The 13,161-nt window shown below is 37.6% G+C and overlaps 1 protein-coding gene across 1 annotated transcript in view; it reads left to right on the top strand.

Annotated features, from left to right (window-relative positions):
- The window catches only part of LOC118746384 (mucin-19), a gene marked incomplete at its 5' end in the record, with an annotated part of 10,260 nt that extends 1,190 nt beyond the window's left edge, over positions 1 to 9,070 (top strand). Inside the window, 5 exons of the mRNA XM_036480239.1 lie at positions 1,883 to 2,193; positions 2,274 to 3,174; positions 5,702 to 5,740; positions 5,842 to 6,111; positions 6,213 to 9,070. Coding sequence (XP_036336132.1) covers positions 1,883 to 2,193; positions 2,274 to 3,174; positions 5,702 to 5,740; positions 5,842 to 6,111; positions 6,213 to 8,437 — 3,746 coding nt within the window. The remainder of the gene's footprint in view (positions 1 to 1,882; positions 2,194 to 2,273; positions 3,175 to 5,701; positions 5,741 to 5,841; positions 6,112 to 6,212) is intronic.
- Between the last annotated feature and the right edge of the window lie 4,091 nt (positions 9,071 to 13,161).

The raw sequence follows: 13,161 nt of genomic DNA, 5'->3' as shown, positions 1-13,161 counted from the left end.
TAAATACTTCAAGACAATCCGTTAGTTAAATTATAAACTACTCAAGCGATAAACAAATTTGCATACATACATATTTTCCATTTACCTTGTTAATTTTGTTGTAGCTTTTTACTAAAACGCTAAATATATAATCAAGAAGTATGCGTAAACGTAGTTAAAACCAACAAAGCCCAAACGCACACAAAAAATATCAAATATATCTATCTACATTTATTTAGTAATATATCGAAATAAACAAAATTCGTCAACCAAACTCGTCTCAAATTGTAAATATTTTCGTACCGACACACACCACACCAACTCGACTCAACTCAATTCAAATCAAATCCACGCTGCTCCACTCCATTTCCCTCCACTTGTCCACTACATCACACCATTATTGATTTATGCATATATGTAAAATAGTATATTGAATTTCGTTTGTAGTAGAGGACAATTGTTTGGTTTTGCTTATAAAAAACTTCACCTAATCATTAACTTAATCTCTTTAAATCAAGTAAGTTGAAAAATATTTACAGCATTTCGCGCTGGAATACAGAGTTATGACAAAGCTCTAAAAAAGCGTAAAGAAACCTAAAACATAATACTTTCCTCGAAAGCTTTCAAAATGTTCAAAATATTCACATCCTTCAAGTTCTCTTCTAGACAATTTTAGCTGGTTTTATAGCGATTAACGCTCTAAAGCTTTCACATACCTAAAGTTTTTTTTCGAACTTTCAGAGCTTTCACTTACATACTTCAAACAAAGACAAATTTTTTAAGCATTGCTGAAAAAAAGTTTTAGCTTTCACAATTTTTATTTTTTTTTGGCAATAAAAACTTCGAAGCTTTCACACTCATAACACAAATGGCGCGAGCTTTTTTAAGCTTTCACGTAAATTATTTGAGTATTCACGAAAAAAAAGAAACTTTTGTTGTTGGAAGCTTCGAAGCTTTCATGCTCCCACCTCGAACAACGAGAGCTTTTTGCAGCTTTCATGAAAATGTTGTAAGCTCTCCTGATAACAAAAACTCTGATTGGATGATTACCTAGAAGAATTTTACAGTCATACCATAAATTACGAGCGCTTTCTTAAGCTTTCGGAAAAAGAATTTAAGTTTTAATTAGAAAAAAGATACTTTCTTTGATGAAAACTTCGAAGCTTTCCCACTGTTAACTAAAATGATGAGAGGTTTTTTAAGCTTTCATGAATGTAATGTAAGCTTTCACATAAAAATGATTTTTTGTTAAGCTCTATCAACCTACAAAAGTAAATAAATGTCACCGTCCCTTTCCCCAATACCCTTACATCCATAATTCCCTCTCCCATAGCCATATCCACATCCACATCCGCATCCATACCTTGTCATCCTATTCACTGCATTCACTCGTACTAGTGTGGCTCCGAAATGTATTAAACGCTGACTTACAGATTCTAAACCAAAGGCCAGCGTTATTTATTATAATATTTTTTTTTTTGTTTTTGGAAATTCGATTTTTTGAATAGCTGCGCATTAAAAAAAAAAGACTATTCAGGTAAAAATCATTTCAAGTTGCACATACATATTTAGGAATATTTCATGTAAGGAACGAAAGGAATTGCCAATGTTAAAATGATCGAGAGCAAACCAAAAAAATAAAAAAAAATTGTACATCAATATTCTAAAATTTTGCTATAAAATCGCAATATATTTTAATACAAAGCAACAAGCATTTTATGTAATTTTCAACTGAATGTAAATTTTTACCTTACCAAATTTAAAAACCCTTATTTATTACCTTAACAACCACTACAACCCCAAAAACAACATCCGTTCCACCACAATCCGTTTTTGTGAAATCCCACCACGCAAAAAAAATAAACAAAACCACAACAACATACTCACCTTTGGCACTCCTAAGATGCTTACCGTTATGGCTATGATATCGGTAAGACGGGCAACTTTCATCACGAGACCCGCGGTCCCGACGGCGTTACCTATGGTTGTTATGGTTACGTTGATCCCAATCACGTATTACGTGCAACACATTATGTTGCCGATACACACGGTTATCGTACCGTTGAACCAAAGAAACCGGTCGAGGTGTATCCGGTGTATGGCGAGGGGGGCCATGGTGTGATTTTGCAATGGGATGAGCTATACTTCCCCATAGGCTGCGGCAAGTTCGAGGGTGGCGCACGACCAGAATTTCCAGTATTACATTTCGGTGATGTACGTTCGATTGAGAGATTTTGTTTTCATTTTTATCACAACTCTATACCACTTCCCTTACCTACTACTCCCTATTGCAGAAGAGTAAGCCCAGTGGTTTTACGCCAGGCTTCTCACTTTCTAACGCAGCAGGCGTACAAAAAGGTTCAGCCATACTCAGTCCATCACGTTATGCCGATCGTGAGCGCATACCAGCACCTTCAGCGCATGTTGTGGCCACTGTGCGACCCGGCACCAATGGTCCTTATCCTGGTGATAATGGCGACGGTAAATATTATGGTGGTAATGGACAATATAATAGCGGCAGCGGTCCAAATATTCCTGCCACCGGCCCAAATATTGCTGGTATCGAACCATATGATAGTGGAAGTGGCCAATACAATGGCGAGAACGGCCAGAATAATGGTGGAAATGCACCATATAGCGGCGGAAACAGTGACAAATATGGAGGCGGCCAATATCCTAGTGGATCATCGGGCTCAGGTGGCCAATATCCTAGCGGATCATCGGGCTCAGGTAGCCAATATCCTAGCGGATCGTCGGGCTCAGGTGGCCAATATCCTAGCGGTACGTCGAGCTCAGGTAGTAAATATCCTAGTGGTTCGTCGAGTTCAGATGGTAAATATCCTAGCGGATCGTCGAGTTCAGATGGTAAATATCCCAGCGGATCATCGAGTTCAGGTGGCCAATATCCTAGCGGATCATCGATTTCAGGTGGCCAATATACTGGCGGATCGTCGAACTTAGGTGGCCAATATTCCAGCGGATCGTCGGGCTTAGGTGGAGGCGCAGGCGCTGATGGCAGAGGCAACGATAATGGAGGCAGAGGAAGCGGCGGTGGAGCCGCTGGCAGCGGAGATGGCGATAGAGGAGGAGCTTACAGGCCCGGACCGCTTGGAGGAGTAGGTCCGGGCGGCCCAGGAGGGCCGGGTGCATTGGCATACGTACACACCGGCTCTCCTGGGGGTCCGGATGGAGCAGGTTAGCTTGCACAAGTATGAAACTATCAAAGCTGTGAAGCAAGAAATAGGGAAAAGTAGGCTATAAATTTGTACTGGTTATAAGTATAGGTTGAAGTAGAAGAAGGATAGGTAAGGATAGGCGAGATAGGGGAAGGCTATATGCGTAATCATGTTTCTGCTGCTTTCACAGCGTTGAATTTGTTTTGTGTATATAAAAATAGCTAAAAACTGTAGCTTTTTGTAAAAAGTCTGTTTTTGCGAGCTTTTTTGTGCTTTCGGCGAAAGCTAAGCAAATATATGATTTTACTTTTTAAGTTTAAAAAGCAATTCAAACGGATTCTCATGAATCATTTTGAAAATCATGCTGTGCTGTGCATGTGGTTAGCTTTCACATTTTTATGAAAGCTTTAATTGTTAAATAGAAAAATATATTAAGCAGCAGTAAAGTATCGATTGGCATATACGCGTTCTTCTTTAATAATGCACATCTTCTCAGTGTTCGTTTTCAATGTTTCTCTCTCTCTCTCTCTCTCTCTCTCTCTGTACCTTTCACTCAGTATAAGCTTACTAAGCTTTAGGTTAGCTTTAAGAGCTTTTACGTTTACTTAAGGCATAATAATATTTTGTGTTGATTTTTTTTTACTTATTTTTTTATTAAATGATTTTTTGCGATAATGCGGGAGGTATTTAATGCGAGTTTATTTTTTGCATAAGCGCACCAGCACACAAACACATGCATAGCACAATATATATATACACATATATACTCGTCTACTACATACATATCAAAAAAACAAAAAAAAACATATGTAACTATTTATTTTATATATTTTTACATACATGGCAATGAAAACACACACGCACACTACTTAAATTGTTATGTATGTGTATATTTACTAGTGCACACTCATTAAGCGCAAATCGTTAAAGTTATATGTAGTTTTTTTTTTTTTTTGAAAAATCGGTAACTGAACTTGAAATAATAAAAATTAGTAACCGAGTTAATTTAATGAGTTTTGTGAAACGACTGGCGTGCTGCTTTGGGCTCGGCCAAAATCGCTTAGGCTGTCATAGCGCCAATAAAAAAGAAGAAGTATATGTTATAGGCACAACAGGCCTTACCTACTCTGCGTTAAATCAACAAAGAACGAGTTTTTTCTTTTAACAGCACATGCACACATAATTATGCATTTAAGGCTATTCGCATACATATGTTTGAAAAAAAAAATATTTTTTTTCCCATTTTCAATTCGATGCCGCCGTCATTTTACCATTCACATGACTTTTTGGAGGCACAAAATAAATTTTTTTTCTGATATATAAATTATAAAAAATTAAAAGTTGAAGAGAATTATACGGCCACACAGAACTTTGCGCTTTTCCTTTAATCGAGCACTGAAGCGCGCATGCAAAAAAATTCTCCACCATCAATCAGCTTTAAAATACCACAAAAAACAACAACAGCATCTATTGGCCCGGTGTTTCTCAAAAAAATAAAAAATAAAAAATAAAAAAAAATTTGGCCACATGAAAAGCAGGAAATTCATCCAGCCAACCAGCCGAGAGGAATGCCACAATATCTCAATTTCGGTACCACACACTCAAACGCCACATGCATCAAATGAATCAAAAATTTTCGGATAGTTTTTCACATGAAATAAAAAATTGCACTTTTCATTTACAAAAAGCACAAATACATGCATCAAATGCTCATACATACAAGCACATATTACATTCATACATGCATACCTATGAGTCTACTCACACACTCACCAACGCCTGCTTGTTAACGGGAAATGGCTTTCATCCTTTTGCCTAAATTAATCCTATTAAATACTTATTTAAACCGCTTCAAACTTATAGTCTGAGCAGACAATTTTGCATGTCCATACTGCTGCAACGAGATAACGGGACATGATGAACTTGTTTTACATACATACACACATACATACGAACACATATGAAGTACTGTGTGTGCTGATTTATTATTAATTATTTTTAAGCTTTTCATTTAATGTCTGTAGCTCTGTAAATGTATAGTAGTGTTGACTAACCAAGTTAAATTTGAAAAAAAAGAAAACACACACATACATACACACACATGCATACACGTTTCACTAAAAACATAATTTAAATGGATATTTAAACTTTTTTTGAGCTTTAACGGTAGCAGGCGCTTACAGCTTGTAGTTGCTAACACTAATAAAGTAGAATAGAAAAAAATAAAATAAAATAAAAGTAAGAAATAGTGAAAAATTAAAAAAACCAAATTTAAATTGAGTTATTTATAAACAATAATGCAATTAGTTCATTTAGGTAGGTAATAAGTAGAAGTATGATTTGTCGTACTCCAAACGAACTTCGTAGCTTTAGTTGTAGTTTTGTCTTTTCTAAATCGTATACTAGTACCTTACATGCCTATATGTATGTAGTATTACTTTGTCGTAGTGCTCTCAGCAATATTTACACCTCTTATTCACAACAATTTGTGCACATCACTAATATTTTATTTTTTTTCCACAAAATTTCTCTATTCCTTTCTACAGAAAATGGTAATTATGAAGGTTTTGATGGTCGTTATAAAGGTGAGTTAACTTTGCTTTACGCTTTCATGAAATTTTCCTAATTCGCCACCCGTCTCTCCCTCTCTCTCTCCTCGACGCAATCTCTTCTGCGCTCGCTATAGGTATTAAAGAAGGTCAATATGTCCCGGACAATTCGGGAAAATATGTTCACATTGAAGGTCCAACTGGTCCACCAGCTCCACCATATGTGCATATAGAGGGACCCGACGGCGGCTTCGGCGGTAACGGCGGCTTTGGCGGCGTTGGCGGCAGAGGCGATGGCGGCGGTGTCGGACCAGGCGGCCCAGGCGGACCTAAGGGACCCGGCGGTCCGAAGGGACCTGGCGGCCCAAAGGGACCACCCGGCCCACCTGGTCCACCAGGACCACCAGGTGGTTAAAGTGAATCGATTGCAAAAACGATTCAAGCATTTATGTTCTTAGTTTAACTAAATTATGTTTACTAATTTCCCTTTTATTTTCTATAAAATTAGGACCATTCGGCCCTACTGGACCCGGCCCTAAGGGACCATTCGGCCCACCCGGTCCACCCGGCCCAACTCGTCCCGGCCCAGGCGGCCCACCCGGACCACCAGGCCCACCCGGACCCACACGTCCCGGTCCAGGCGGTCCAGGCGGTCCACCCGGACCCACACGTCCCGGTCCAGGCGGTCCACCTGGACCACCAGGCCCATCTCGCCCAGGCGTAGCAGGACCATACGGCCCAACACGTCCCGGCCCACCAGGACCACCAGGACCACCAGGACCCGATCGTCCAGGCCAACCCGGACCACAATCACCATACCAACCATTGAGACCTGGCGCACCAAGTGATCCAAGGGATTCGAATAAGAATACACCCGGCTACTTGCCACCTGTCTCGAAAACTGGTAAAATAACGCAACCATTTAAATCATCATCATTAGTTGTAGAAGGTGGTGAGATACCCACGAAAACCACACAAACCACCACTACATCTTTTGTGCCAAATTATGGTAACAATAATGATTATGCACAAAAGAAGGTCACCACAACCACTACTAGCACCAATACTAATACTAATACACAATTTAATAATAATAGCAATAATGTTAAAACTCCATTAACCTATATTCCTCCTTCTTCTCCCCCCTCTCCTCCCAAAAAACTCACCACCACCACCACCACCACTACTACGACCAACACGAATACCAATACGAATACGAATAATCCGCCAACATCTTATCAACAAACCAATAAATACTTACCACCGAATCGCGGACCTTTAACGGATACTTTCAACCGACAGCAAAGCTCGGTTGAGAAGCAACAACCGCACAAGACTATAACTACAACAACTACGACAAATACAAATACAAACAACGGCAATAAATACGGACAAAACTTTGACACGAACGCGTACCAGCAACAAAACCAAAAGACGGTGGAAAAGGTAACAACAACAACAAGCACTTTTGATACCAATAAGAATACATACACAAACACGGGACAGAAGTTCAACAGCAACATTGGAGGCGGTGGCTCTGGTAGCGTCAGCCAAACTCCGGGATACCAAATTGGTCAGAAAATAACTACCACAACGACTGGTACAAATACATTTGGACAAATTCCCGGTTTCTATAATGGACAGAAAGTTAACGATAAAGTAGTCGAAAAAATCACTACTACAATAAACGACGGCCGAGTGCCCGGTTATCAGACCGGTCAGAAAGTTGTTGAAAAAGTGACCACCAAATACGAGACCAATCGACAACCGGAGCGAAATGTTGTGACCAATACGAATACCAACTACCAAACGCCACGCCCCACTTTTCCACCAACAGAACTGAATAACGAACGACAGTGTTCCTGCGAAGCAGATAGAATACATTCATCCAAACAACAACAAACCACAACCACTTCCTTTGGTAAACCGGCGTCGAATAGTAATCAATTTAGTCATCAACAACAGTTCCAAACCACAACAATTGCAGGCGGTCAAGCCAGCTTTGGTGGTATAACCAACGCAATGTCACTGTTACAACAATTACCAGTCTTTCCACAAGCGCCCGGTTATGCAGCATCCTATGCACCGGAAAATATACCCAAAGGTGCAATTATAGCATTCATGCCGGTAATTATTTTGCCACAATCGGCTTATGAGCAATGCGACAACAACAATGCCATACACGCGAATGACAGATATCAACAACAAAATGTCGATCCCTTCCCATTGGGTGTGCAGCCGGCGCCCATACCGTTCAGCTTCAGCCAGATTACGGGTGGCGCACGCAAAGATCAGTGCATGTGCCCATGCTCCTGTACACAGAACATACCAGATAAGTTCCATAAGAAACGTGACATTGACGCAACGGAAGGACTGAATGCAACGGCAACGGACGTGGGTGAGAAAGAGAGTGCTGCTAGTGCGAAATCGAGCGATGATAGTGAAAAGGAGACGCTTGTGGCGAAAGCGACGGAAGCATTAGATATCGAAGCGTTAAAGGCGGTAGAGAAGGACGATGAAAAGGAAGTGAGTAAGAGCGCAGAAAAAGAGACGAAAACAGCGGTAAAAGGAGATAACAATAAAAGTGACCTTGTTGAGGCGGCAGCGACGCCGGTGACGTCGACAGCAGCCAAGGTTGGCGAATCGGCGGCGCAGGAAGAAGTTAAAATCGAGAAGAGTGAGAAGATCGAAACGCCAACCGAAACAGTGGTCGAAGTGGAAAAGAAAGACTAAAACGACACAGTGACGTTAACATAACGAACAGAACGACGACGATACGAATAAAAAAAATTGTCATCTCCATATAAATCATGCAAGAAATTTTATTCAAATCAAGGATGACATTAACAAGATATCTGAGGATATACATGAATGAAATCAACGTCGTCCGTTAAAAATTTTATATACATAAAAAAACAACGTCAACAACACGACAGCCACCAACGTTCCGTTCCCGTTCCTGTTCCCGTTCCTGTTCCCGTTCCTGTTCCTGTTCCCGTCCCGTCCCATCCTGTACACCCGAAATACGCTTGTTTCTTTTTGCTCAACCGTCAATACAAATGCTGTTGAAAGCATTTCGATAGTTGTGTACGTGTTCCTGCTACCGATCGTGCAAGCGTATTTGGCAGCTGTTTCACTTCCTTACCAGCATCCTAGTGCAGTGATAACTCCCGCATCCTTATCGCAATCCTGTCCAACACAAATGGTTTCCACATCCTTACGGCAATCGATCGTCAATCCTCAAACATCCGGAATCCTTATCCTAACGCCGACGTACCGAGTATATCCTGTTCCTAATTCCAATCCTGCTCCCGATATCCAGTTGCCGCTTTTGTGTTCATGTCTTTACGATGTTAAAAAAAAAAAGAAAAAATTTAATATTATGCACTATTGTAAGAGACAGCGGAAACATGTTTAAAGAGGACCGTAAGAGAGAAAGAGAGAAATTTCAATGAAGAAATAAAGTCGCAAAAAATACTCTTAGCATATAATGTACTATTTTAACTATGTAAATTATAGTATAACAATTCCTTCCTCTCTCTCTCTCTCGTTCTCTCTCGAACCGTTAATTAAAAGTGTGTACTCATTTTATGAAAATGTTAAAAAAAAAAATTGTTGAATTGTTTTTTTTTCGTTTGCTAAAATAATGCTTTTTATATGTAACGCTCTTCTACTATCTGTGTATTTATATATCTATTGTAAAATGAAGCCAGTTAGGAATGTATGAGGCGTGTTCCTCTAGTTCATTGATATATCCTTATATTAATAAGCTACATTTTTAGCCTACTTCACACTATTTTTTTTTAGCATTGAGCGCTGCAAGCAAAACTATAAAGACATTCAATTGTATTTTCGTTTGTAGGTATTCGCCGGCTATCGGCAATGCTTAGATCAGTTTTAAGTACAGTTTTTGAGCCGATTTTTTTTTTTATACCAAGTCAATTGCTGTAATGTGAAATGTTGTTTTTTATGCTTGGCTAATTATTATTCGACGTATTTGTTTCCTTTATTCTACTTTGTTCCACTTTTGAAATTTTTTTATTTTTAGTTACTAGTTTTTATTTAATTTTTACTATTATAATACATGAAAAATGTAAAATTGTTTATTTAGATTTGAGGGAATACAATTTTCTTCGATTTAATAAAAACAAAATGTATTTAAATATAAAAAACAAAACCAAAACTCGTTTTTTTTCTGTGGAAAACCAGGTAATCTTTAAACCATTGGTGAGCTATTCCCTTATAATTGCTAAAATTAATCATACCAATAAGCTGGCCAAGCTCATTTCTAAGGCCTTTTCCTAGAACTTGGTAGAAACATATTTCTGTAGCATATGACAGAGAATCCTTCCTTCGAATTAACCTGCGATAAGGGGGGGGGAGGGATTCTTGCAGCATATGGATCCAGCTAAAGGGAGTTTTTCTGGAGATGGCACTAGAAAAGTATCCAGGCAACAAGCTTAGTGCATCGTGCTGAATATTTTTTTTGTCAAAAATAAATACACAAAAGAACGCGCCTAGAAAAGAAGAGACACTCTATTCTGGTGCCATGTTTAACGCCCACGCCGCCTCAGACTGACAGGCTTGACGACAAGGATTCATAGACTATGCATGTACATATGTACCTCATTTAGGCAGGGCTTTGCAATGCCGCTGCCGTAGCACCATAAGGAATCATCTAACACGTTTACTCGCACGCCTTAACCTAAAAATCATATTATTTAAAAGTAATTGAATATTGGCGCGGGATATTTTTACACAGTATTCCTTATGCACAAATATATTACTTACTTTCTTCACTTGTATAACGATTGTAGAATGAATTTCGAGTTTGCCAATAAAAATTGTAAAAATGGAATTTTAGTCTCTCAAATTACTATCATCTTTTACTCAATGTAAATTTTTTTTCACTTGGTGACACACTAGATTCGTTCGCTTTGGCAAGAAAATATGTTCAGCATGTAATTTTAACATTTTGAAGTACATACATACATATATATCTAAAACCATTAAAACTGAAGAAATCGTGAATTTTCAAAAATTACAAAATAAATAGCTGCGACCGATATTCTGCAAGCTGCCATTTTTTAATTTCGTGGTAAACTTTTGAAACTTCACAGATATCGAGCCCTAACCGCCATAATAACATAAAACAGGACAGGATGGTTACCGTAAGTAATAGTAAATATGATCATCACAAATATAAAATTTTCCGCTCATTGTGCGCAGGGGCGTTGAAGTTTTCGATATGTTTCCTATGGGGAAGATACATTTTTTCGTATGGTTGCTGTAAAATCGCTAAATTAAATATTTTTGATCGAATAAAAATATTACCCTTCAGAATTCTTTAATCAATCAAATGGTGATGCTGTCCTGGGGCTGACGGCAAGCAAATTCAAAAAGCAAAATTTTTTGCATATTTTGGACCACCCTAACGTACACTTATGTATGCGCAATGTATTTATAATTGAACTCGATTTCTCAGCCGAAAAATATGCTGCGAATAAATGAATTTTTGTAACTTACCTATTTCTAAAAGCTTTTCAGTCAATGGTATATGCTTATACAAAGCTTTCGATAAATTTGTTTGTTTTGTGTGCTAGCACAATGCTGCTAATATTGGAACTTTGTATAATTCCGCGGAATTTCAGTTTGACAAACTTTAGCACTTTACCCTAACCTAAACAAATACTGAAGTAGAAAATTTCAACAAAAAGAAGAACAAAAAGAATACAGGTACGTTGTACGTAGAATAAGAAAAAAGGCAACAGAACACTTGAAACCCGAGACATAACTAATATAAGAGAAAAGAATAAAAGTCAATCAATAATCATTATTTAAAGATAAATATTTTTCGAGTCATCTGTAATTATTACTCGAGGACTTATATTACAAAAGTCCTTTCATAACAATTATCAGAGAGATAAATATTTTTAAGTCTTCTTTATAATATAATTCTCAAAATAAAAGTCATTGAAGACTTAAAAATATTTATCTCGCTGATAATTATTATGAAAAGGATTCTATTAAATATATAAGTTTTAAAATAATAGTTATCGATGCCTTAAAAAAATTTTCTCACCATAATTATTATCAAAAGACTTTTAAACATCTAACGAAAATTTGGATGACTTTTTTAAAACTCCACCATGAAATAATTATTATTCTGGGTCTCTGCTTGAAACCGTGCTTTGTATTTTCCTGCGTAATTTGAAAACGATTTACTGAGAAAATATTTTTGTACCATAAGGTATTTTTTCAATACTGGCAGGTTTTGTTACAAAGAAACTCAAAAAGATAAACTAGTATACATAGTTATATATGTAGTATGTATAGAAATAAAGTACTTTGTAATACATATTTTAGTTTTCTATAGAAGGTTTTGCGTGGTATTTGTTATGATAAGAAAATAATGACACCTTTCGGTTTGTTTGTAAGCAGAATTTCATAAGCGCCAAAGCTGGATACTAGGAAAAATATGTACGTATAATATCTTACTACAAATTTACATGACAACTTATTAAGCTAAAAGTTGACGATAGCGCTTAAAATGTACTAGGAACTTTTTAATTTACCAACTACAAATCAAAAGCGACTAGTTCTAAGCTAATTTCGTAACTAATATTGGGGCCGTTTAGCATCTTGAGCGGTGAGTGAGCACTGAGAGTTTCAGCTGCTTCTTAAATGTTGTGAGTAAGCAATATAAACGTCATTGCTCAAGCGTTTTCATACTACACACATATATATATATATATATAAATACATTAAATTATGTACATACATACATATACTGAGATAATTATATACAGACGTATCTAATGAGTTCGTGAAAAAGATCAACTAAAAGTAATTACTACCTAATCAAATTTGATCGGCATACTATTTTAAATGGCTTTTGTAAGCAAATTGTTCAAATTTCAATTAATCGTGAATAAGTTGGCGATTAATGGTTCCATGAAAAAACTCTTCGAATATACAAATATGAATCTTACACGGCGAATTCAACAATTAATGAGGTAATAGAATCAACACTGGGTAGATAGTGTTTCCAGAGAGTCAAAGTGAAATTTGGTCGGTTTTAACCCTTCTAAAATTGGACTTGTTTCGTTAACGAGGAAAACAATGGTTCCAGAATTTTCTTTACCAAGGCAAGATGGAACTAACCTGGATATTTGATCTGAGAATAAAAACTTAAATACTATTGCCCTTGGCTTGTAACTAACACGGAGGCGGAACATCGAGGAGCGAACACCTGCATCTGCAAAAGGACATTTGAAAAAAAGTTGAAGCTGTCTTAGCACGCCACTCACGGTAAACCGACCGCATTATAATTTTCAAGCCGACCTCGTATGCTGAATGCGTATAATACGGTAATTAGGTTCCCAAACAATATCTTAACGAATAGCTAGCCATAGTTGTAGCTTAAGATGGCCTTTTAATAAAAGCTTGATACAAAT

The sequence above is a fragment of the Rhagoletis pomonella genome, unplaced genomic scaffold, assembly GCF_013731165.1.
Source record: "Rhagoletis pomonella isolate Grant_MI unplaced genomic scaffold, Rhpom_1.0 Rhpom_scaffold_00010, whole genome shotgun sequence".
NCBI classification, from domain to species: domain Eukaryota; kingdom Metazoa; phylum Arthropoda; class Insecta; order Diptera; family Tephritidae; genus Rhagoletis; species Rhagoletis pomonella.
The sequence above is the reverse complement of the archived record's forward strand: the minus strand, read 5'-3'. Positions and strand labels throughout refer to the sequence as shown.